Source organism: Lipotes vexillifer, unplaced genomic scaffold (genome assembly GCF_000442215.2).
Source record: "Lipotes vexillifer unplaced genomic scaffold, Lipotes_vexillifer_v1.1 scaffold691, whole genome shotgun sequence".
In the NCBI taxonomy this organism is placed as follows: Eukaryota; Metazoa; Chordata; class Mammalia; order Artiodactyla; family Lipotidae; genus Lipotes; species Lipotes vexillifer.
In genome coordinates this window covers 4,680,482-4,706,962 of record NW_006788040.1, presented here as the reverse complement: position 1 = coordinate 4,706,962, position 26,481 = coordinate 4,680,482, and the positions used below count along the sequence as shown (strand labels likewise).

The window sequence follows — 26,481 nt, the reverse complement described above, 5'->3', positions numbered from 1 at the left end:
AGGACACTCTTCAAACTTGGCTCTGTGAGGACCCCCACAATTTACCTGCACCCAGAGCATACGGACCAAAGGAGCCACCAGGCCTGGCCAAAGCACCAGGCACCCACTCCTCACACTCATTCTCTCACTCATTCTCCCTCCCTCCCTCCCTCCATCCCTTCATTCATCCACCCAACAGTTCTGCGTGCCTACTCTGAGATGAGCCCGGCCTGGGCAGCAGGATGACCAGGGAAGTTAGACGTTAAACAGATGAGAGCACCATGAATAATACCCACACGATGGTGAATGCTCAAAGGAGAGGCACCAGGGGCCAGGAGGGCACCCACAGCGGGTGGGAAGCAGACCTGGGCTGGGGAGTCAGGAGGGGGTCCTGGAGAAAAGCCTTCATGACATAAGAACAGCCATCGAGTGTGAGAGACCCCACAGTGCACAGAGTTCACGCCGCTGTCCACCTGCCCAGGGGCTCTTGTCGTTTCCCCTCTGCAGAGAGGAACCTAAGTCCAGAGAGGACGTCACTCAGCCGAAGAGAGGGAGAGCCAGACCTCACAGCGGCCTCAAAGCCAGGCCTAACCAGTCACATGTGTGCCCGGAGCCAGCAGGGCTGCCTCCGGGATGTCTGGGCTCAAGGGTTTCTGTGGCCAAGTCCTGAAGGTGACACTTCTGGCTGCACTCACAAAACGTCTATGAAGAGGAGTTCTCTGCGACACAGCTGCCTCATTAGTGACAAGACGTCCCGTGGGCGAGTGCGACCTCCCCACTCCGTGTGCTTTAACGGAGATGAGGAAAGATGGGCTCACAGTAGTGGCACTTCGCCCCAGGCAGGCAGAAGGCCCTAACTCAGGAGCCTCATTAAATGGAAATTCCATTCCTCAAGAGAAGCTACCTCATCTCCGGGCAACCCAGTGTTTCCGACTGTCTTCCAGAGAAAAGAGAAACGTAAGGTGGGTGCCAGTGGGAGAGAAAAACCCACCACTTTCACCTAAAACCAGAACTCGCCCACTGGAAGCCCAGCTTGCAGTCTCCGCCCTGGTCCTGCACCAACCCATTACAACCATTTCCTCCTGCTCTAGAGGGCGGTGTCCAAGGCTGACTCCTGCCTGGGCGGCTGCATTGGGTCTGGCTCTCTCGGCATGTGGCTACCTGCTGGTCCAGCTTTGCTCTAACCCACTCTCACCTGGACTGAGGTGGCTCACAAGTGTATGGTCTGTGCACACCAAACCCTTGGGTCTGGACGGAATATTCCTTCTGCCTCCAGGCGCAGAGGGCCTGTGCATGGGTACAGCCTCAGTCCTTTCCGTGGGAGGAGAAGGGACCCAGATGTGGTGGCCCCTGGAGAGCAATGCCAGCTAAACACGGTCAAATGCAAACCCAGGCTGAGTCTGGGAAGCCTTCCAGGGAGCTGTCCCCACTGGCTTCCTTTTGTGTGTGTGTCTGGGGGTGGGGGTGGGGGAGGGGGGAGATTGTAAAAAGGGCCAGGCCCTGACCCTCGCCTTGGCCTGAGCCCTTGCCACCCTCAGGTCAGCCTCCATTTCAAAGCCAATCCCGATCTCAGGTGAAAGCTCTGCACCAATGGTTTTCAAACCTTTGTACAGGTTTCTCTACAAACCTATTCGAAAGAGACCAGCAGACACAGGACAAGGGAAGCTACTGGGGCAGACACAGTGGGAGGAGACCAGCCCGGAGCCCCACCCACCGGCACCCTCTCCTGAGCAGGGTGGCAGCTCGCCTGGCCCCAGGAGCAGGCATCACACCGAGGCCCTGCGTCGCTGGTACTCTGTGCCCAGTGTGCTGTGTGTGGATGGGGCACCAGCCTCCATTGGGCCCAGCTCTTCCTATGCTCACAGGGCCTCCCTGGCAACCCTGCCTACCTGTGAGGGGCCTCTGAAGCTTCTGTGCTCCCTGCCCCTGCCTCCTGGGGACGTGTCTTATCCCTCAAGGATTCCCTTCCACAATCTGTGGTTGTTATACCAGCCTGCCCACCTCACCTCCCTCAGAGCTGGGTCCTGGCTCTCCACAGCTCCCTGGCCTGGGCTGGGCACAGGAGAGAACAGCCACAGAGCACGTGGAGCACGAACAGCCCATCCAGCTGCTGCTTGCCCTCACCTTCTCTTTCCTGAGCCAACTCCTGTGGGTGGCAGTGAGGGACCACTCCACGGAGGTTAGAGGTGCTCAGAGAAGAGGTCACATCTCAGGGGGACCCAGAAGAGTGGGCAGGATTTCACACTCCCTCATTAAACACGTTCAGGTTGCCCCTCAGGTGTGGCCATGACCCCCACCCCGAGCTGCACCTGATGTGAGCAGGGCTGGGGACCTGCTCCAAGCCACTCCGGGTTCCCTTGCCCAAGAATTTGAATCTGGGGCACAGAGACAGCAGCCACGAGGCCGAGCTCAGCCAGGGCAGGTCAGAGCTTCCGGGAGAATGAAGATATAGAGGAACAAAGAAGCCAGTCCACAGAAGGAAAGGTAACAGAGGGGACATGGGAAAGTCCCTGTAGGGTGCTGCATAAGCTCTACTCTTACTGAGGACACCCTGAGTGGGTTTTTGTTCCCTGCCACCAACTGACCCTGAATAGAAGACCATGAAAAAAAGAAAAGAATTAGTAAACAGGTCCCTGTCTATAAAGGTGTTTCCAGTGCAGTGAGGAGACATCCCCACAGGCATGATACCACTGCAGGCAGACCTACTGTCAACTAAGGCAGCAGTCCCCAACCTTTTTGGCACAAGGGACCGGTTTCATGGAAGACAATATTTCCATGGGCCGGGGTGGGGGTGGGGGGATGGTTTCGGGATGATTCAAGTGCATTACATTTATTGTGCACTTTATTTCTATTATTATTACATTGTAATATATAATGAAATAATCATACAACTCACCATAATGCAGAATCAGTAGGAGCCCTGAGCTTGTTTTCACTTGCCACTCACTGATAGGGTTTTGAGACGAGTCTGCAAGCAGTTGATTTATTATGGTCTCTGTGCAGTGAAACCTCTCTGCTAATGATAATCTGTATCTGCAGCCACTTCTCAGTGCTAGCATCACTGCCTCAGCTCCACCTCAGGTCATCAGGCATTAGATTCTCACAAGGAGCACGCAAGCTAGATCCCTCACATGCGTAGTTCACAGTAGGGTTTGCGCTCCTATTAGAATCTAATGCCACCGCTGAACTGACAGGAGGCAGAGCTCAGGCAGTAATGCGAGCGATGGGGTGCCCTATAAATACAGATGAAGCTTCTCTCGCTCACCTGCCCGCCGCTCACTGCCTGGTTCCTAACAGGCCACGGGCCAGTACTGGACTAAGGAGCCAGCTGAAGAGCCAGGGTTGGTGGGTGGTAATAACGACTGGTATTGCTCAGCTGTGCCACACAGTCCCTCTCCCAGGGCAGCTTGGAGCAGATAGCCAGCCCTGCCCTGGTCCCTTCAGGTGTGGGTGGGGGGTGGGGACAGGGTCTGGGTTTTTTTATTTTATTATTGTTGTTGTTGCTGTTATTATTTACCCTCACCACCATCTCAGGACATAGGCATTATTCCTCCCTTTGAAGAGCAAAGAAATTAAGGCTTAGAGTGGTTGAGGGCCTCATCTGAAGTCACACAATGGAAAAGACAAAAACTCTAATTCAAAAAGATGCATGCACCCCAATGTTCACAGCAACACTATTTACAATAGCCAAGACATGGAAGCAACCTAAGCGTCCACTGACAGAGGAATGGATAAAGAAGATGTGGAATACATATGCAATGGAATATTACTCAGCCATGAAGAAGTGAAATAATGCCATTTGCAGCAACATGCATGGACCTAGAGATTATCATACTAAGTGCAGTAAGTCAGATGGAAAAAGACAAATATCATATGATATCACTTATTTGTGTAATCTAAAAAAAAGATATAAATGAATTTATTTACAAAACAGAAACAGACATAGAAAACAATATTATGGTTACCAAAGGGTAAATGGGGGGGAGAGGGATAAATTAGGAGTTTGGGATTAGCGGATACACACTACTATATATAAAATAGATAAATACTAAGGGCCTACTGTACAGGACAGGGAACTACATTCAATATCTTGTAATAATATATAGTGGAAAAGAATCTGAAATAGAACATATATGTCTATATATATACAGATATATATAGATAATACATATATATAACTGAATCACTTTGCTGTACACCTGAAACTAACACAACATTGTAAATCAACTATACTTCAATAAAAACATTTTTTTAAAAAGTTACACAATGAGTCAAAGCAAAGCCAGGATCCCAAATTTTGCACTGCTTTTACTAAGCCACGCCCCTTCACACCGTCATGCAAATGAGATTCAGCAACTGCCCAGGGCGGCAGGGTTGTGGGGGGGGTGGGGGGAGGGGAACAGAGCCCCACCTTCCAGTTCCACAGCCCAGAATACCTAGCCTTGACCTTTCAAAGTTTTCCTCCAAATCAAAGCTCAAGCTGACAAAGTTAAGTGCAAGAGGATCCCAGGAAGATATTCTAGCCCTGCTCACCTTGGGTTCAGGACACATGCTGTATTTTGGAACCAGTGACACAATGAGCTGCCAGCCCCACCTGCATCAGAGGCTTGGCACTCATGCCCACAGATCCTTGAGCAGGTTAACATCTAAATGGCAACAAAGCATAAGCCTTCTGAATCTGGTAATTACAAAGGTAAGTGCTATAGTTACAAAGGTTAGTTACAAAGGAAGCAGGGTAATTGCCCTGGCAGGAAAATGATGCTTAAAGCATTTTTTTTTAACATCTTTATTGGAGTATAATTCCTTTACAATGGTATGTTAGTTTCTGCTTTATAACAAAGTGAATCAGCTATACATATACATATATCCCCATATCTCCTCCCTCTTGCTTAAAGCATCTTAATGGTAAGAATGTACCAAATGTAGACAAGTGACTTTTTTGTCTACTTTTTTGGTCAAATGACTCTGACCTACTAATCCTCTTATGAAGACCACCTCCAATACAAACATTACAGAATGCTTATTTTTCTACTGAAATAGGGGGGCCACCTCTGGGATGGCTGGCAGAGGGCCCTGTGGGAAGAGGCGAGGTCAGAACAAACACTGCCCTCGTTGCAAAAATCCAACTCAGTTTCTCTGAGAACTGAGCGTCAGTCTGCTCGAATTGTGCACATACATTTGAACTCGCTGGTGACCCAGTTACCCTGAGCCTCTTCAGCTAGCACCGATTTACACGAGTCCCTCGGGGGTAGCCTCTGCCATCTGTATGGGTCACAGGATCACATCTAAATCCAAACTGTCAACACCTCTTGCACAACAGAATACCATCCTTTTGCTAAGTTCCTTTCTGGTGGCTCTTGCCTTTGCTAATGTGGACACTTAAAAATTGACTCCAACTCATACCCCCCCACCCCACCCTGCAGGCTCCCTGGCAAGGCCGAGCCATCAGAGGTCTCCATCCTTCCAGGACCTCCTGCTCTGTGCCAAGCCCTGCTTCTTCAGGAAGGGCCAAAATTCCCTCCCAGCTGAGGGATGCTAACTTTCCCCTGGGTTCCTTCAGACTCTGAATAAAGCCCAGTCTTCTCTACTGGAAGCAGAGAAGCAGTGTGTCCCCCGTTCTCAGGCACTGCACCCCCTTTTCTAGTTCCCTCACACCCTCAAAGTCACCAGGGAGAGTAAAGTTTCCTTTAAACAAACTTCAGTCCACTGCACTGTTAATTTTGCAGATGTGATAACAGTACCTTGAACTAAATATTAAATGTTTAAAAAAGGTATCCTTATCTTTTAAAGATGCATCCTGAAATATTGACAAATATTCAAAATGACACAGGATTAGGGAAGAGGGTAGAGGCACAGAAACAAGACTGAGTTGATAGCTGGTGACAAGTATGTGCCGGTTCCTGAGACTTCTGTCCGCTTGTTTATGTCATAAATTTTCCATAACAACAAAAGGATTTTAAAAAATCCCATCCTTGGGGTTCTGCAGCATCCCTGAGTCCAACTGTCCTACCTGAGGATTTTACCTGGACCTCTTTCAACTGACACGTTTAGCGAGCAACAGCTCCACACAAGGTGCTGCTGAAGCTGCAAAGTAAAAGCCACTGGCCGGCGTGCAACAAGCTCTCGGGATGCAGAGGCTGGTCCTCTATTTTAACAAAATCCTCAAGGCCTCATTTCTCAAATTGGGCACAGGTTTTTCTCTCTCCAAACACCAGGGTGGGCACGTGGAATGGGGTGAGCTCAGCTCCCTGTCCTGGCATCACTGAGGGGAAGTCTTAACTGCCCCTCATTCCTCCCTTGGTCTGGATGAGGTGGCCCAGGTGTGAGTCAAGGCAGAGAAGAGTCTGAGGGGAAGGGAGGCTGACCCATCCATGTTTTGGAGGGGTAGGGTGAGGTCAACCCCTGTGTCCTGCAACCTGAGAGCCAAGGACCAAGGGCCAGGACACGTCATGCCTCCCACCTGGGCCAGAAGCTTGGAGGGAAGTGCTGAGATCACAAGGGGCTCCAGGCCTGAACACCTGAAGGCTGGACACTGCCTAATCCAAAGGACTCAAAACCAGAAACCAACTTCCCCTCCAAACTAGACATAGATCTGTTTATCTGTTCAGAGGGCTGTGTGGCATTCATGCTCTTGGAGACCCGAGTTCACAGCCAAAGCAAGCAGGGAATTCCCACCTTGAGCTGCTGACCCATCAAAGAGCAATGGCTCCCCTCCTGGGGTACCGTTAAATGTTCATCCCGGGGCCACCACAGAAACAAAAGCCAACCCCTCTGGTCAGCAACACCCTTCACCACTATCAGTTTCAATGACCAACAGTTCACACCCACTGTCCCACTCTCTCAGTCAAAGTGAGGATGATAGAGAGTCTCTGATGAGTGAAGGGCATAGCACTCCCAATACGGACATAATCCCTCTTCTTAGATGGAGAAAAAGGCTGCATCTATATCTAGAAGAAAGGGGATAAGAATTCAGATACAAGTGCACCTGGTGAACGCCCCACACCATCCATTTTGTCTCTGTGGTTCCAGTGAATTAAAAAAAAATACGTGGTAGGGACTTCCTTGGTGGCGCAGTGGTTAAGAATCCGCCTGCCAATGCAGGGGACACGGGTTCGATCCCTGGTCTGGGAAGATCCCACATGCCGGGGAGCAACTAAGCCCATGAGCCACAACTACTGAGCCTGTGCTCCGCAACAAGAGAAGCCACCACAATGAGAAGCTCACACATTGTAACAAAGAGTAGCTCCCGCTTGCCGCAACTAGAGAAAAAGCCCACGGGCAGCAACGAAGACCCAAAGCAGCCAAAAAAATACATGGTAGTAAAACAGAATTAAACCCCAATTCCAACTAAAACAACATTGTAAATGTAAATGTCAATTATATTTCAATAAAAAAAAAATTTTTAACCCATTCCATGGAAAACACATAATTTGGAAATGGGGGAAGCAAGGCAGCTGCAGCATGCCATCCAGGAGTCTGAGCAGACCGTGCTTCTCAAAATGAGATCCATGGGGGGCCAGCAGGAACGCTGTATGGAATGCATATTAAAAATGGGGACCTTTTTTTTTTTTTTTTTTTTTTGCGGTACGCGGGCCTCTCACTGTTGTGGTCTCTCCTGTTGCAGAGCACAGGCTCCTGACGCGCAGGCTCAGCGGCCATGGCTCACGGGTCCAGCTGCTCCGTGGCATGTGGGATCTTCCCAGACCGGGGCACGAACTCGCGTCCCCTGCATCGGCAGGCGGACTCTCAACCACTGCGCCACCAGGGAAGCCCGGGACCATTTTTAATGGGCACCATCTGATCATCTCATCAGAATCTTGGTGGTCCTCCCCTAAGAATTTTAATGCACTCACCCCAGCAGCTTTTGTGCCCACGAAAGTTAGAGAGAAGTTTTTCAGGGTTTGTGTGTGCATGTGTGTGTGTGTTGTTTAATCCATGCCACTCAATATTTTACTAACTTAATGAGCTCACAAGAGACCTCATTACACCTTCTGACCAGCTAAGTTGGATGGGGCTCCTCCTCCTTGGGACTAAGGGGTCCAAGGGTTAATAGCTTGAATGTGGCTATGTTTTCCCTTTGTCCTGAGACAAGCACACCCCTGTCCCCACCCAGCCTCTGGGGGTGGCCACGGGAGAAGCCATGGCTCAGTGCTTGCAGGGATTTTCTGAGCACTAAGGAACAGTTCTCCCCAACAAGTCAGAAACCCCCAGTTTAGGAAGCCGTTCCTTCGAATGGGAAGAGTGCTGAGTGGACCAAGGCGAGACCACCATTTCTCCAGGCCACTTGCCTGCTGAGGCACAAAGGCAGCAGGTTTTCCAGGAGCTGATCCAGAGCCAGATTACCCCCCACCACTCCCCAGGGACTCATTTCTACTTTGGGGGACCATGGCCAGTAGGGACAGCAGGAAAGCCTTCCAAGTCCTAACTTTTAGAGGATTTTCATCTCGAAGCAATAGGATGGCAGGGTGCCCAGATGGTCTTTAGGGTCAGCCCCTAGGGCCACCAGCCACAAACGGCCCCCTCACCCCCTGCTCAAACGCCGCCTTGGTTGCCCTAAGTGCAGAATCTGGGCTGCCTGGGATAATTCCAAGTGCTGGGCTGTGATATCAGAATAGGGCTATGACCTCAAGGTGGGGGCAGGTCAGCCTTGAGGAGCAGGGCAGGAGAGAGAGAGAGCCCCTGAGGAGCTGGATTAGCCCCACTGGAGGTAAGGCCCAAGAGAGAGAGGTGTCCGGCTCTGGGTTCACTGCTCACAGCCTCCTGGAGCCCCCACTGGGAGGCGGACCTGAAGATATGAAAATGATTCTGAGAGGTATGTTGCAAGCCAGCCGAACTTCTGGTGCTTCCTTACTCACTGATTTAGGAGCAAGGAAAGCAAACAAACTACCCTCTAGCTCCCCCCTGTGTCAAGTGAAAGGATACTCTCTATTTTCTGACTGAGAAGTTCCACTTTGGACCACACCCACCCAAGTGGGCTGAGCATCAAAGTCCCGCAGGATGCGGCTAAATGCAGGTAGATGAAATGTAGGTCGCCCTTTACACTGAATTACAATAAACAAATTTCAGTGTAAGTATGTCCCAACTATTGCATGGGACACATTTACACTAAAACATCTGTATGTTTGAAGTACAAATGAAAGTTGGTGACCTGACCTTTTATTTGCTAAATCTGGCAATCCTATCCAGGAAGATTTTTTTTTTAATGCAGGTGCCCGCTCCCCGCTCCCCACCCCCCGCCCCGTCCCCAGTGCTCTCATTCATTCAGATTTATCCCTGCAGGGGGACCTGGGAATCTGTATTATTTTAAAGTTGCCAAGGTGACTATTATCAATAACTACTGCTGACTTTTCTTGAGCATTTGACAAGTCATGTGCTAAGTTCGTTTCATGCACTGTCTAAGATAGTCCTCACAGCACCTCTAAGAGGTGGTTCTATGATTAAGCCTGCTTTACAGAGGAGAGAAAGAGGCAACAGACAGCAAGCACCTCACCCAAGGTTACACAGTTACTAAGCCATGGTTTGAACCCAGGAAAGGTGGCTCCCACTGACCTAGAAATCTTTGAATTGGAAGGACGTTGGGAGGCACACAGTCAAAGCCTCTGGTGGACTGACCAACAGGGAATCTGAGGCTCCGGGAACTCCTGCTCACACTAACCAGCACACCACTGTGCATGCTCATGAGGGGCTGAGCCCAGTGGCAGAGAGCAAGCATCTGGCCCAGGCAGGGGGCCAGCTCAGGGAGGGTTTCCAGAATGGCCTCTCCTTGAAGGGGAAGCAGACCTAAGGGGAAGCATGGTGTGGGAAGGGGCTGGGTGCTAACGAAGAGGGTTTGTAAGCAGGAGGCTCAGCTTGCAAGCTGGCCTGGCAGCAAGACAGTGTGCCAATGAGGAGAGGGAAAGCTGGACAGGTCTGTAGGGCGGGGAGAACCAAGAAGAGACAGAAGTCAAAACTGCATTTTATTTTCAAATGAACACACAGCAATTTTTTTGTTGCTGCACAGTTCTATGCTTTTTTTTTTTTCTCGTCTTGTGGGATCTTAGTTTTCCGACCAGGGATTGAACTCAGGCCAGGGCAGTGAAAGCACTGAGTCCAAACCACTGGACCGCCAGGGAATTCGCCAGTTCTATGCATTTTAACGCATGTATAGATTCATGACACAGCTTCACCACAGGACACAGAACAATTCCATCACCCCCAAAACACTTCCTCACACTACAACTTTGTATCACTCCCTCCCTTCACCCCTCACCCTTGGCAACCACTGACCTGCTCTACATCTCTAGTTTCTGCCTTTTCCAGAGTGTCATATAAATGGAATCATACAACTTTTTGAGAATGGCTTCTTTCACTCAGCATAATGCCTCTGAGATCCATCCAAGTTATTGTACGCATCAATAGTTCATTCATTGTGACTGCCAAATAGCGTTCCATTCAATGGATGTACCAGGGTTTGTTCAATCCACTGAAAGACATCTGAGAAGTTTCCAGTACTTTGCTATTAAAAATAATGCTGCTATGGGACTTCCCTGGTGGCACAGTGGTTAAGAGTCTGCCTGCCAATGCAGGGGACACGGGTTCAATCCCTGGTCCAGGAAGATCCCACATGCCAAGGAGCAACTAAGCCCATGCGCCACAACTACTGAGCCCACGTGCCACAACTACTGAAGCCCGAGCACCTAGAGCCCTTGCTCTGCAACAAGAGAAGCCAGCGCAATGAGAAGCCTGTGCCCCGCAACGAAGAGTGGCCCCCGCTCGCCGCAACTAAAGAAAGCCCGAGCACAGCAACGAAGACACAACACAGACAAAAATTAATTAATTAATTAAAAAATAATGCTGCTATAAACATTTGTGTACAGGTTTTTGCATGAACATAAGTTTCCATTTCTCTAGGATAAATATGCAAGGGTGTAGTTCCTGGGTCATATAGTAATTGCATGTTTAGTTTTTTAAGAAATGGCCAAAATGTTTTCCAGAGTGGCTGTACCATTTTATATTCCTACCAGTAACTTATGATGGATCCTCACCAGCATTTAGTATTATCGCTATTTTTTATTTTAGCTGTTCTAATAATGTGTAGTGATATCTCACAGTGATCTTAATTTGTATTTCTCTAACAGCTAATGATAATGAACACCTTTTCATGTGCTTATTTGCCATATGTGTTTTCTCTTCAGTAAAATTATTTGTGCTTCAAGACACCAAAAGGAGAGGAATCCTACCACGTCTCACTGACATGTAGCATGTGTTACCTTGAGTTGTACCTGAATGTCTGTCCTGTGTCCTTACCCAGAAGGCTAACCCCTTGGGAACACAAGACATGTGGTGCATCTCCAGCCTCTGACCACGCCTAAAGGACATGAAATGAAGGAATGTGCGCCTGAGGCTGCTCTCTCAGGGGTCCCAGACTCTCCTGGAGGAAGTGCAGGCTAGCAATCCCTAGCACTGTCAGCTGAGTTAACAGTACTTCCATACCAGCTGCAAAAGAAACCCCTGCTGCTGGCTGTCCCAGGAAAATTGTTCCAGAATGATGAATCCAGTAGGTGCTACCTGCTACATTATTTTCAAGAAGTTCCTAAAAATGAGGCAATGATTGATTGATTGATTGATTTTACTTAGAAGCTACTAAGAGGAAGCTAGTTCTTCCACAACCAGCAATGTTCCTGCACTTGGCCAATGGAGTTGTCCCGAGCCCAGCCACAACACTAGCTACATCATTTGCTACAAGCATCCAAACTGAGACCACAGGTCCTGCTGGGGGTCTCAATACAGCCCATACCTGAGATGCCCCCAAACACCCTCCTTCACTGGGAAATGCAGTGGTACCCTGGGGACCCCTGGCCAAGCTCAGCATCACTGCTGACACACCCAAGCCACAGAGTGCTGACCCCAAGAAAAAGAGTCATCATGGAGGGACTCATGCTCCAAATGGGTGAGACTAAAAGAGAAGGTCAGACTGATAGTCAATGACCTTCCATGTGCACTGAGAAGCTAGTGCTGGGGGAGAGACCCCAATGCAGGGAGACTGAGTATGGGGCACAATGACTGATGTCACTAGCCCCTCCACCTACTTTGTGCTAGAGCTCCTTCCACAGGACTCACTATCTCCCGGACCAGCCTTGGAGACAATCCTGGAGAACAGGGGCTGTGACTCCTTCTCACCTGGGGCCCTGCCTCTTTAAAAAACACACAGGTCTAGGACTCCCTGGTGGCACAGTGGTTGAGAATCCGCCTGCCAATGCAGGGGATATGGGTTCGAGCCCTGGTCTGGGAAGATCCCACATGCTGCGGAGCAACTAAGCCCATGCGCCACAACTACTGAGCTGTGCTCTACTCTAGGACTCCCTGGTGGCACAGTGGTTGAGAATCCGCCTGCCAATGCAGGGGATATGGGTTCGAGCCCTGGTCTGGGAAGATCCCACATGCTGCGGAGCAACTAAGCCCATGCGCCACAACTACTGAGCCTGTGCTCTACAGCCCGTGTGCCCCAACAACTGATCCCGTGTGCCCCAACTACTGAAGCCCAAGCGCCTAGAGCCCGTGCTCCACAACGAGAGAAGCCACCACAATGAGAAGCCCACACACTGCAACGAAGAGTAGCCCCCGCTCACCGCAACTAGATAAAGCCCGCGCGCAATGAAGACCTAACACAACCAAAAATAAATAAAATAAATAAATTTATATAAAAAGAAAAACACACAGGTCTATATAAACACACACCTTGTGCTTATAACTTCAAAAGGATCACAGCTTCCCAGTCCTTCCCTCCGTATGTGTGGTCCCAGTTTTCACCCATCAGAAACCTGCTATTGCTCTGGGTGGGCAAGGCTCTAAGGAGGCCAGCATTCTTACAGAGGGCTGCAGGCATCTACTGGTACGACCCAGGTGGGAGGCAGAGTGACAGTGTCTCAGAATTACAAATGCACAGTCCCACCAACCCAGCAACCCCCCTTCCTGGGACGTACGTTTCATTTATTCTTGTACACACCTGAAATGAAATGTAAGGTTACTCACTGCAGCGTGGCGGGTCATAGCAAATTAAAGAAACAACCTAAATGTTCATCAACAGGCTATAGGTTACATAAACTAGGGTACATTCATACAATGAAGTACTGTACTGTTGTAAAAACAAGGAGGAAGCTTTTTATGTATTTATAGGAAAAAATTCCAAGATATACTATTGCTAAGTGGAAAAAAAAGCAAGGTGGGGGACTGAATTTAATATAAGTACTTATTTGAATACACATGTAAAGACATAAGATACTGGTAGCTCTGGTTGCCCCTGGGTGGGAGAACAGGGTGGGTAGCTGGGGATAAGAGTCAAGGGCAGACTTCACTGCATATGCTTTGAAACCATTGGTTTATGAATCTTATAAAGACAATACATATTTTTTAAAATGTATTAAAGTAAAAAATAAAATGTCTTGCTCAGGACTTCTGAGCTGACCCTCCATCTTGGCAAAGACAGCATCTCTGGCTAAATGGTTTTCAATCTCCAAATGGACCTCGAAAAAAGTCTGGCCTGAGGCACAAGTGCACCATCCTGGTCTCCCACCTCGACTCTGCTTCTGGAACTGACCCACTGCAGCATCCGAAAGTTCTGCTGAAGCCCAGGAACCAGACTTGTCCAAAGAAAGACACACACAGCCCTGCCCACCTCAACATTTCCATCCCGAGAACTGCCAGCCACCCTGACCACCTAACATCCCACTGTTGAGGACGCACGGAGCTGAGTGGGAAGGGCAAACACGCACCCTGACCTTCCGAGGTTGGTCTGAACTAGCCTGGTCACCACTGGCCTCCAAACACTTTCAGTTCCCACTCTCTCCAGACCCACGACACTGCACATACTCCCGCCACACCAAGCACTCGCTACCTGACTGGCTGCTCATCAAGCGGACAGCCTTGGCCTTGGCCAGCTCCAGGGCGGTGATCCACTGCTGCTGCTCCACCTCTGAACCGGCCTTGAGGTGGTAGGTCCTGCCCCCACTGGTCAGCACGATACCGCAAGAGTCCTCCGTGTCAAAGTGCGCAGTGAACAGGTTGATGGTGCCACGGCAGGTGTGGGCCATTTCACCCTGATTTCTGTGGGATGCAAGAGAAGGGATGGGGTGAGGCTCCCAAACTCAATAGTCCTAGACTGAATAAAAGCCTCAAGGCACATCCTTGGAATCTCAGACCCTTGGAGCTGGCACGGGAGATGGGAAATAAGGCCTCTCGGGATTGACTGGTAGGGGCTTGGCTTGTGGGGGGGGTCTCAGTGGGGAGAGTGGCAGAGGGAGGAGGGCCTGTGTCAGTGCCACATACAGGGCATGCCTGCTGTGGTCTGAGCCCTTGCAGATACCAGGAAATGGAGAGGGGTGACTGCCAGCGTCCTACTAGGCAGCATAGACCCCTGACTCCATCCCAGGCTCTTTCCACCAAGTCTCAGAACCACAGAGATGGATCAGGGTGGGCACCTGCCACTCAAACTGAGACTAGAGACCCGGAACCCCAGGGGGTAGACTTGGAGGCCCCCACACACACTGCCAGGAGTGACCTGGGAACTGAGATCTGCAGGGCAAGGATGCCACCATTTTCCTCTGGCCCCAGGAGATGAAGGCAATGGCTGGGCTGACACAGTACCCCTTGAGACAAGGGACTGACCCTTGGCTGGTTACAAGGTCATGGAGCTAATGGAACCAAGGTAAAGAGAAGCGGAGGTGACTAAAGTGTGGGCCATTTCCAACTGTGACCAGTGTCTGAAAAGTGAGATCCAACTATCATGACTGTATCTACTTAACTCACCCCTTTAGACACTCAAAGGAAATTCAGACACCACTCTTACCCCACCCTCCCCCACGACGTACCAAAGCTCTTTCCACAGAGGATGTGGGAAAAGAAAGAGCAACTGGTCAGCACGTAACCCTGCCAGTGCCGGAGCTCATTTGGCACTTCTGCTGCTCTTTAATGCTCACTTACACTCCCTGGCTGTTCATCATCTGTTATTACTTCCTTGACTCTTCCACCAGTTCCAAAGTCAGATGACTTGACACTCAGGAAGACATTTATCTTTCATTTGAACTACTGTTTCTGATTCTCTCTTGCTTTGGTTACATTCCTTAGGGAAGATGATATGCAGTTGACCCTTGAACAACCCAACCCCCTGTGCAGTTGAAAATCTGCATGGTGCTAGCAGAGAGTGAAGAGGGTTCAGAAGGGGTGGTGGAGGAAGAAGAGGATGAATGTCGACCACAGCATCAGGACGAGCCACAGCAACACCGAAGGAGCCTGTTTCACAACCTTCTTGCTTCAGTCTTCCAGGCGACCCCAGTTGGCCACCAGGAAGGGGACCCTGTCGCTGACTAGACTCGCCACGTCCCCTCCCAGGGAGGGTCAACGTGTCTTTGTTCTCTCAGAGGGTGGTGGTCCCCCCATTGCAGTGGGAGAGCAGATACCAATGAAGGCATGCACGGACCTGAGTAGCGCAAGGTGTGGAGCGTGCTGGACACAAACCTTGTGCACCTCCCCAGGTTCCCTCTACCACCTCCCTCTATCTCTCAGTCGGTGCCTCCTCCTTGCCCAAATGTCCCTCCACTTCTGGACTCTCGTAAAATGACAGTGGGAAACGGGAGATGAGAGTGAATGGGGAAGATACATCCTCCCTCCACTTGCGCCTCTGCGGACTGCTGAGTGGTGCGTTTTCTCCTCGTGTGTCTTCTGGAGGAGTATGTGCACCAGGCCCGCTGTGTCTCTGCCGCTCGCTGTGAAGTGACATCCAGCAAAGGAAACACACTGCATCATTGCCACTTCCATCTTCCCCCTCCCCATTTCTGCTTCACTGCCCTTCGACTGCATCTCTCAAAGTGTCAACTCTTTTTTTTTTAACATCTTTGTTGGAGTATAATTGCTTTACAATGGTGTGTTAGTTTCTGCTTTATAACAAAGTGAATCCGCTATACATATATATATATCCCCATATCTCCTCCCTCTTTCATCTCCCTCACACCCTCCTATCCCACCCCTCTAGGTGGTCACAAAGCACCAAGCTGATCTCCCTATGCTATGCGGCTGCTTCCCACGAGCTATCTATTTTACATTTGGTAGTGTATATATGTCCATGCCACTCTCTCACTTCGTCCCAGCTTACCCTTCCCCCTCCCCGTGTCCTCAAGTCCATTCTCCACATCTGCGTCCTTATTCCTGTCCTGCCCCTAGGTTCTTCAGAACCACTTTATTTATTTATTTTTTAGATTCCATATATATGTGTTAGCATATGGTATTTGTTTTTCTCTTTCTGACTTACTTCACTCTGTATGACAGACTCTAGGTCCAACCACCTCACTACAAATAACTCAATTTCGTTTCTTTTTATGGCTGAGTAATATTCCATTGTATATATGTGCCACATCTTTATCCATTCATCTGTCGATGGAAAGTGTCAACTCTTTAATCCTTGCCTTGGGCTATGCATTCTGGAGGACCTTCACACACACACAAAAATGTCCACAGGCAAGAAAAAAATTTGACAGGCAACAAGTTTTAACTCAGACACATAGAAAGACAAAGGCTACTAATTTGGAGCAAAGCACTCAGCCTTGTATGAGACTTCGGTTTAATGCTTGCTCAAGCTGACTCTGCTTCACTTGGTAAATTCCTCTCCGATCTTCTAAATGCTAATTTGGCAAGTACTTCCTATGGGTTACCATATACAGGAATTGTGCTAGAAACTGGAGAGGTGGTAGATATAAAGGTAAATAAGACACATTTTCTGGCCTCAAAGGACATTCCGCTTTGTGAAAGAGACAGGCCCATAAATTGCAAGGTACTATTTAATAAGCAGAGGGAAATAAATTCAAAACAAAGGGGGTGTAGCTTTATAAAACTTCATTGAGTTACACTCTTGTAATTTACCTATTTTTCTATGTGTCTGTTACACACATACAATATATTGTATGCTACATACATATCGGTTATCAGTTAAAAGTTGGCTTTAAAATCAAAATGAAAGGATAAGCTGCTGGCGGTTAAATCTCAGGAAACCGAATGACCCTTTCTTTTTTTTCTTTTTTTTTTTTTTTTGCGGTACGCGGGCCTCTCACTGCTGTGGCCTCTCCCGTTGCGGAGCACAGGCTCCGGACGCGCAGGCTCAGCGGCCGCGGCTCACGGGCCCAGCCGCTCCGCGGCATGTGGGATCTTCCCAGCCGGGGCACGAACCCATGTCCCCTGCATCGGCAGGCGCACTCTCAACCACTGCGCCACCAGGGAAGCCCAGAATGACCCTTTCTTGTCCTAGAGGGGTCAAGGCATACACTGGAGCAGTGTCTCAAACAGTGAGGGATTCTGCCAAGCACAGACTAGGAGGAGGGTCAGGCTAACCCAGAGCGCTGTGGCTCTGGGAAAGCCCAGGGATCTGGAGCAGCCAAAGGAGAGGGTCCAGCCAAGGCCTGGGTTGACGATGGGCATAAAAGTGAACTAAATTGTGCCCCCCAGGGAGATTGATTGAAGTCCTAACCCCCAGCACCTGTGAATGTGGCCTTATTTGGAAATATGGCTTTTGAAGATATAATCAAGTTAAGATGAGGTCATTAGGGTGGGCCCTAGTCCAATAAGACTGGTGTTCTTATAAGAAGAGGAACAGACACAGAAACAGGAGGGAGGTAGAGATGGGAGTGATGCATCTACAAGCCAGGGAATGCCAAGGATCACCAGCCAACATCAGAGGCCAGGCAGGCCTGGGACAGACTCTCCTCCAGGGCCTTCAGAGAGAGCACAGCCCTGCTGACACCTTCACTTTGGACTTCTAGCCTCCACAAGTATGAGACTATATATTTCCTTTGTTTTAAGCCACCCACTTTTTCATGCTTTATCACAGCAGCCTAGGACACTAAACACAATGGCTGAACAGATGGGTGGAGGAATGACCTTCTGGAACTTCACATGCAGCTGAGCCTGTTCATCAGCTGAGCACACCAACCACAGGGCTGCACCTCACCCTCCACACAGTTCCCGCCTAGAATACTCAGCACCACAGCACCCGCACAGCTCCTCTCCTTACTGGAGCAGCCCTGCCCCAAAGCTGCCCGTCCTGCTCGGAAGTTTCCCCTCTTCCGACACCATAGTGGCTAGACAGCCAATAACGACCTGCATCAAAGATTCCAAGGAATCAGTTTCCACTGACGACATGCATTCACACAAAACCTAAATGTGAAAGTGAGCAAGAGGAAAGGCATCCATCGTGGTGGCAGGAACTGCGACAGAGGGCGTGTGCTCTGGCAGCCCCCGATTCCAGGGCTCCCTGCAGTGGTATCAGCAGTTCGCCCCATCACAGCAGAGGTGGTGAGAGTCTGGGGGCCCAGACTGCTCCTGACTCCTTCCAGCCCGCTCCTCCAGCCCTCCCAGCGAGTGGGAAATGACCCCGCCCCTGGCCACACAGCCTTCTGCTCACACTAGTCAGAGTCATGTCTGCTGTGTGTGGCTGAGTCCTGACCCAGGCACCTCCCCAGAGGCTACATCATCTTGGAATGCAATCCTGTGACTGCAAACAAGGTGTGATGTTTGCTGTCTGGGATCCCTAGCAACCAGGCGAATCCTGTGTGTTTGCAGAGGTTTTAAAATCTGGATCTAGAGATGCAAAACATACACTCGGAAAATACAAGCCACTGATTGGGAGAGTTATTCACAATAAATGTACCCAACAAAGAACCTGTGTCAAGAAAATACAAAGAACTCCTAAAATCAGTAATAAAGAGGCCAGCAACCCAATTTAAAAATGGGCGAAAGATTTAAGCAGGCACTTCCCAAAAGAGGATATCTAAATGGCTCACGAACGTACAAAGCAGTGCTCAATGTCATCAGTTATCAGTAAACATACACATGCCCCACGATCCAGCAATTCTGCTCCTACAGAACTCCCCACTCGGGATTGTGCACACGTGTACATGTTCCAGAACTTCCACAGCATCTTCCTAATAACCGAGAACTGAAAACAACACACACATCTGTCCACACTAGACCGGATAAACAAATGGTTTATTTGTTTGGTGGTTTATCCAATGGTGATGTATTATTATACAGCAATGAGAATAAAATCATTAGAACTGCACATAACAACCTGCAAGAACCTCACAAACATAATGTTGAGCAGAAGTCAGACACCAAGAGGACGTATTGTGTGATTCCACTGATAAAAAGTACAGTAACAGGCAAAAGAAAGCTCTGGGGTGAGAAGTCCAGACAGCAGTTACCCTTGGGGGAGCAGTGACTGGAAGGGGACATGGGAGGACTCCTGGAGGGATGGTCATGTTTTATTTCTTCAGCGGGGCAGAGCTTATTCAGTGTGATTTGCCCACTTTCCTCTCTGTATATTGTACTTTATTAAAAGTTTACATTTAAAAGTACAGGAATGGGGGGAATTCCCTGGCAGTCCAGTGGTTAGGACTCCGTGCTCTCACTGCCGAAGGACCGGGTTCAGTCTGTGGTCTGGGAACTAAGATCCCGCAAGTCTTGTGGCCAAAAGAAAAGAACAGGAATGGGGAGAATTCTTTGCTAGCAGTGGTGGCAGCAGCAACAATTGTTTCTCAGTGGCAGCAGAGGTAGCAGGGCCCCAGTGGCAATGTCCTTGCCGGGATGGTTCTGTGACACGACTTTGAGCCTGCCTTCTTCTCACCTCTCCTCTGAGATCTCTGTTCTGCCTTTCCAGGGATTCTGTGAGCAAATGAAGATCCTCCCAGTAAATACCTTTTTTTTGTTAGTTTGTTTAACATATCCAGAGCTGGTTTACTGTTATTCTCAACTAAGAACCTGCTGGTACACATGAGCAGCAGCCACAGAAGGGATGTCGGAAGGTGGGGATGGCAGTGAGGAAGGTTGTAAGAGACGCGGGCAGGAGAAAACAGCAGAGTTCGGTTCTTCTGTCTCTTGGGCCAAGGGGATACTGTTAGGACCCTTCCAGGTCTAAGTAATGAAGCACAGCTGTTTGTTCTAACTACCCCATCTCGAGGGCATACCTTAGAAGTGTCTCACACAGGTTAGCCATTTAAGATGTGACAAGAAAGGCAGGAATGTCACCTCTCTGTTCCAGATGCGGAGGGTGAGCCTCAAAGATGTGGGCAGCTCAGTGGAGCTCCCAAAGGGGACCGCGCCACTAGAGCGAGGCCCACCCACACACAGCCCTGCCTCTTACCCACAGGGCTGCACAGACTTGTCCACCAGGCTTCACGTGTGCTCTCAAAAGTCACCAAAGCTGGTGGCTCTATTTAGAAAATGCTCGACACAGCAAGTGTTAGACATGGCCCATCAAACAGAAGCATCTACAGTGCAGTGTTTGCTTCCAGAGATGAGACTATCACTACGAGACCTGACCCCATTTCATTTTGCTTCTGGCCTCATTCTTCGCCATTTAGAGTTTCCCTTGAGAAATGTTAAATAAATGCTGCTACAAGTTCTACAGGAAGGATATTTCTAATGTAATTTTTAGAATAAAAACTAAAAAGGAGACTCAGGATCCATCCTCCAGTTACTGAAATTCACGAGGCTACATTTTTACACAAATGAAGGATGACAGTAATTTATAAAAGACAGCACACTTATCAAGACAACTTATATCCAGGTAGTACCTCACTTTCTGTAAGAGTCTGTCACAAACATGAGTCTTTTGATCCTTGCAAGGGTCCAGAAAGTGGGCAAAGCAGACATTGATTTGTTCAGCAAATATTTAGCAAGTATATTCTATATGGCAGTCACCTGTAGGAGGAAATTAGCCTCATTTTATATCCAAGAAAAGAGAGGAGGCCAGGAAAAGGTAAATCATGTGCCCCCATCCATAGAGCTGATAAACAACAAAGCCAGCACCAGAACTCAGTTTCTCTGCCACCAGCACAGGGCTCTTCTCAAGGAGAAAACTGGGGTTTCCATCCAGAAAAAATGTTCTGCTTTACCCGGTCATTGCTTGTATTTGCCGCTTACAAGCTAGAACATAAGTTCCGTGAGCCACAGACCTGGCCTGTCTTGTCCCCACACACGTGACACATGGTGGGAGCTCAGAGATGTTGGGCTGGCAGAGTGAATTAATGCATTTGTGTTACATGCAGAGGAACAAACCCAGGGAGATGATCCAGGCTCGGCCCACACCGGAAGTTCTGCCAACCTCACATGCTAAAGGTGGAGTAATGGGGGTAACACCACCCCACTCCATCAATATCACTGACTGAAAATCCATTAGACGCTTTTTGCGGTTCCATCAAAATATCAGAATATCATGAACTACTCAGTGACACCTAAGGTGGTTCTTCAGATTATTAAGTGGAAAGCCTGTCACAGAATATTGCACAAATGCTTTAGATCTCAAATTTAGACTAAAAAGGTCTTGTCAAGTAGAAAATGGATGAATGTTTTAATGGCTGAAGCAAAAATTAAAACACTGTCTGATGTGGTTCTACATGTGTGTAGAGGAAATATTTAAGACAATTATGCTGTAAATGGGGGAGGGTAAAGGAACTTACAAGGAGGTAAGGTTTCTATACTTCACTAAAACTGGTAAAATGACATCAGCAGACTGTGATAAGTCATGTGTATGTAATGTAATATTTAGAAGAACCACTGAAAAAGTTATCCAAAGAGACATACTCAAAAACACTAAAGAATGATTAAACATAGGGTGACCACATGACCCAACAATTCCACTCTGAGGTATACACCCAAGAGAAGTGAAAACATATGCCCACACAAAAACTTCTACACAAACATTTATAATAGCATTATGCATAACACCTAAAAGGTAGAAACAATACCATCAATGAATGAATGGACAAAAAAAGATTCATACAATGGGGTCCAACTTGGTTGAACCTTGAACATTATGCTAAGTGAAAGAAGCCAGGCACAAAATTCCACATATTGTATAATTCCATCCATATTAATGTCCAGAATAGGGAAATACAGAGAGACAGAAAGGATTGGAGTGGTTGTTTAGGACTGGGAGCACACGGCTGGGAGAGCACGGGAGTGGTAGCTAAAGGGTATGGGGTTTCTTTTGAAGATGATGAAGACGTTCTAAAATTGACTTTAGTGATGGTTGTACATATCTGTGAATATATTAAAAACCATTAAGTTGTACACTTTAAATGGATTATTTGCATGGTATGTGAATTATCTCTCAAAGATTAGAACAAGAATAACAGCTGTAATACATTAAAAGACATCAAGTCAAGGAGTTCATAATAAAGCTGAAAAAGTAAGTCATCAGTAACCTTGGAGGGATGCTAGGGACCCATTTATTTGTTTGATAATTGGTGAATAAAAGAAAGCATGGGGGGGGCTTCCCTGGTGGCGCAGTGGTTGAGAGTCCGCCCGCCGATGCAGGGGACACAGGTTCGTGCCCTGGTCCGGGAAGATCCCACATGCCACGGAGCAGCTGGGCGTGTGAGCCATGGCCACTGAGCCTGTGCATCCGGAGCCTGTGCTCCGCAACGGGAGAGGCCACAGCAGTGACAGGCCCGTGTACCACAAAAAAAAAAAAGAAAGCATGGGGCATTTTTCTACCATTTCCATATTAACTAAACCATTGGGTAACCTAATGGTTGATGAGGGGAAGTTTCTCTCTATAGAATTATTCCCTCTAATAACTGAAAAAGGCAATAACAGAATATCAGCATTTTGCAAACTGTAATAAACTAATGGGTCTAGAAAACTGTCAACGATGGCCTCTGATATTTGTGCGCATATGTGTGCGTGAAAGAGACAGAGAGAGAGAGAGAAGGAGGGAGGGGGGAAGGGGAGGGAAAGAAAGGAAGGAAGGGAGGGAGGGAGGGAGGGAGGAAGGAAGGAAGGAAGGAAGGAAGGAAGGAAGGAAGGAAGGAAGGGAGGGGGAAAGAAAGAACCAGCCAATACATGCCCCTTTTCAATATATCCATGAACCAACCATTCTGCCAGTATAATTTAATCTTACTCTGATGGAATCCCTAGCTATCAGTTTACAGGAAATAAAGAAGATAGAAGAGTATGATAAATAACATTATGGAGATGCAATCAGCAAAATCCAGTTTGTGTGAAACTACAGAACAAATGACCCCGTTTCTTCAACAAATAAATTGCAAGGGGAAAAAGAGAAAGAGAGAAGAAGAACCCATAAATCAAGAGAGGCTGGGGAGCCCCTTCTCCTTTCCCAGGAGAAACTAAGCTGTGGGGATTCAGACAGTGCAGCTAGGCCCTGTGGCAGAGGGGTTTGGCCAAGACCGCCACCAAGATCAGCAATACCAACGTCGAGATAACTCAGCCAGCACGACTGGCTGCAAAGGAACAGAGGAGGTTCGGCCAACGTGACCAGGAAGGTGTTTTCATACAAGGGACTGAGCAAATAAGTAAATATATTGAGGATAATGGGAGCCAGATCTCTTACTGTCAGAGTCTGAAGTTGGAAACATGGAAGAGAAAGGCAAGAAAAAACTACCTCTATCCACAAAGAGAGCCTAGAAGCAATAACATCCCAATGACAATGAGCCCACCTAGCACACAGTGTTTGGCTTCTAGATACCATTTTCCACTAAAAGGAACCAGGGCTCATTGGAGAAATGGCAGATTCCAGTACAGAAGAACCAGGATCATTCTGTTGTACAAAAAAAGGAAGGAGGGTTCAAATAGGGAATGTCAAAAGGACACAGGAGCCAGTTTAAAAGGACTCCTCTTACCCCAAACCAGGACAATTTGAGTGTCAAAATAAATGATAATTACAGATAACAACCCATTGGATAATCTAGAAATCCATGGGTTCACACTGATATAAATAAATGGATAAATTAAAAGCTCTTCTTTATAATACAATGCCTACTAATAAATATAGAAGGAATGATGTTATTAGAAAATCACCAATTGGCAACCATCAAAGTAATAATAGATTCAGGCAAGAATCACCAAAGGGTGGTAAAAATCAGTTGGAAGGGACTTCCCTGGTGGCGCAGTAGATAAAACTCTGAGCTCCCAATGCAGGGGGCCCAGGTTTGATCCCTGGTCAGGGAACTAGATCCCACATGCATGCCACAACTAAGGAGCCTGCCTACCACAACTAAGACCCAGTGCAAGCAAATAAATATTTTTTTAAAAATCAGTGGGGAGATTTGTTGACGAACAGGGTTTTACATAGCCTTAAGGTGTCTCCCCATAAAAATACTTTCTAATTAGTCATTAATTAGTAATTATAAAATTAACTTTACAGTGGCGAAAGCTGGCAAACACCATCTTAACCAAATGATGATCACTAGTGGTAGGACAAATCAACATCATGTGCCTCCTGATATGATGCACTGTGAAGGACACAGTATGCATCCTGTGGTATTTCTGCCACAAATGCAGGACTTGAATCTAAACATAAGGAAACACCAGGCAATCCCAAATTGAGGCGGATTCTACAAAGTAACTGGCCTGAATTTATCAAAAACGTTTAGGTCATGAAAGACAAGGGAAAATGGAAGACTGTTCCAGACTGAAACTAAAGTGACAAGATACAACAACCAAATGCAATCTATGATTCTGGACTGGATCTTCTACCTCGAAAGGACATTATTGGGACAACTGGCAAAATATGAACAGGGTCCACGGATTGGATGGTAGCTTTGTATCAGTGTTTACAGCGTACTGGAAAAAAAAAATTTTTTAACTAATGGGGAAATTTTATTACGGGATTATATGAAATCATGCATGTAAAACTTTTGAAAATTGTAAAGCACTATAGAATTTAAAGAAACTTTCATTCAATAAATATCTATTGAATGCCTACAAAATTTTTTTTATTAAAGAGAAATCAATGGAGAAATTTTAATATTGACTGGATATTTGATAACATTAAGGAATTGTTAAATTTTTAGGCATTTTAATGCCATTTAGGTTAATTTTGAAGAAACTTTCATCTCTAAAGAGATACATAATGAAATATTTACAAATATTCATTATTATTAAAATTATTTTTTAACTTTTTTTTTTTCTTTGCAGTACGTGGGCCTCTCACCATCGTGGCCTCTCCCGTTGCAGAGAACAGGCTCCGGATGCGCAGCCTCAGCGGCCATGGCTCACGGGCCCAGCCGCTCCGCGGCATGCAGGTTCCTCCCAGACCAGGGCATGAACCCGTGTCCCCTGCATCGGCAGGTGGACTCTCAACCACTGCGCCACCAGGGAAGCCCTAACTTATTTTTTAACTTAATTCTTAGAATTAAGTAAAAGATGTCTGCGACTTACTTCAAGTTAACTGAGGGTGGGGAGGCCATAGACTGACCTTACAGTGAGACTTGCTAACACTGGGTGATGGGCCATCATCTACTTTTATGCGTTTGAAAATTTCCACAGTAAAAAATAAAAGCCATTTAAAATCTATCGCATTTTAAATTCTTCCCTGTGTACAGCGACAGCCAACAGCAGCGATGAAGGACTTTGGTGACGAGCCCCTGTGAGCCAGCGCACAAGGCTATGTGCTGAGTGTCTCGGGAATCAAGGAACGAGATGACGGGTCCCTAGGGCACAGGGCGGGATCTATTTTGAGCACAGTCCTGCGCCTACACATTCAGGATACTTGAACGGATTTGATTTTTTTAAATCAGCACACAATCTCTGTAGCTGCAGCCACAATCTACAGGGTGTCCCAGCAACCTAGATTCTTCCTTTTACAAGTGATCTGTGAGCTTAAATGTTCAGCAGCACTAAAACATACCCCCTAAAAATGTTACACCAAGCAAAGGAGGCTCTAAAAAAGAAAATCAGTTACCAAGACAAGAGAAAGACTGAAATGCCAGGGATTAGAGGTCAATTAAGAATACACTGAAGTTGAAATTTAACACACTAAGGACAATTACAAATTTAAATGCACATATTACTATACGAGTTTATAGAGCTGATGATGAGACATAATTTATTCAGGAATTCTACTTCCCTTCATGGGCTCCGGTATTATAGGCACTGACGTTAATATTAGATGAAATAATCTTACGTAAAAGTAACTCCCACCAAGCTTCAACGGAAGCAGAAACAGCAGCTCAGCTCCTGTCAAACCGTGACAGCAGCCTGCAAAACCAAAGTCCCCACAGCACAGTCACAGACTCCCAAACGGAGGCTGAGTTTAAAACAACCATCACCCTTGCGGGGCATGTTCATTCTTTTGTTCAGTCTACATGGCAGGGCAGGCCTTGGGGTCAGATCAGTGAGCAAGACAGATGAGGTCGGGGCCTCTGTGGCATAGTCTATCTCACTGGGCCCTCACAGCATCCAGCAAGAGTGTGCCTTCTGTCTCCCCTCCATTTGGACTGAACAAGGGAAGGGCCCTGTCAGCAGAGAGGGGTCTCCCCACCACACGGTTCCTCAACTCTAGAAAGATAGTCCCCGGCGTGACTACCCCTGAAAGAGACCTCAAGTATGTCTTCATCCTCTGGCAAATCCAGCCCTGCTTCCTTGACTGGACTGGTTAAACAGGAGTGTGGGGTTCAACAGGAGGTTTTCACTCATTACGCATTCACTGTTAGAAAAACCCTGACATTCAGAACATCC

The 26,481-nt window shown here is 47.7% G+C and overlaps 1 protein-coding gene across 2 annotated transcripts in view; it reads right to left on the bottom strand.

Annotated features, from left to right (window-relative positions):
• The window catches only part of OSBP2 (oxysterol binding protein 2), a 150,292-nt gene that overhangs the window by 108,538 nt on the left and 15,273 nt on the right, over positions 1 to 26,481 (bottom strand). For both annotated transcript variants that reach the window (XM_007461205.1, XM_007461206.1), the window contains exon 2: positions 13,853 to 14,061. In XM_007461205.1, coding sequence (XP_007461267.1) covers positions 13,853 to 14,061 — 209 coding nt within the window. The remainder of the gene's footprint in view (positions 1 to 13,852; positions 14,062 to 26,481) is intronic.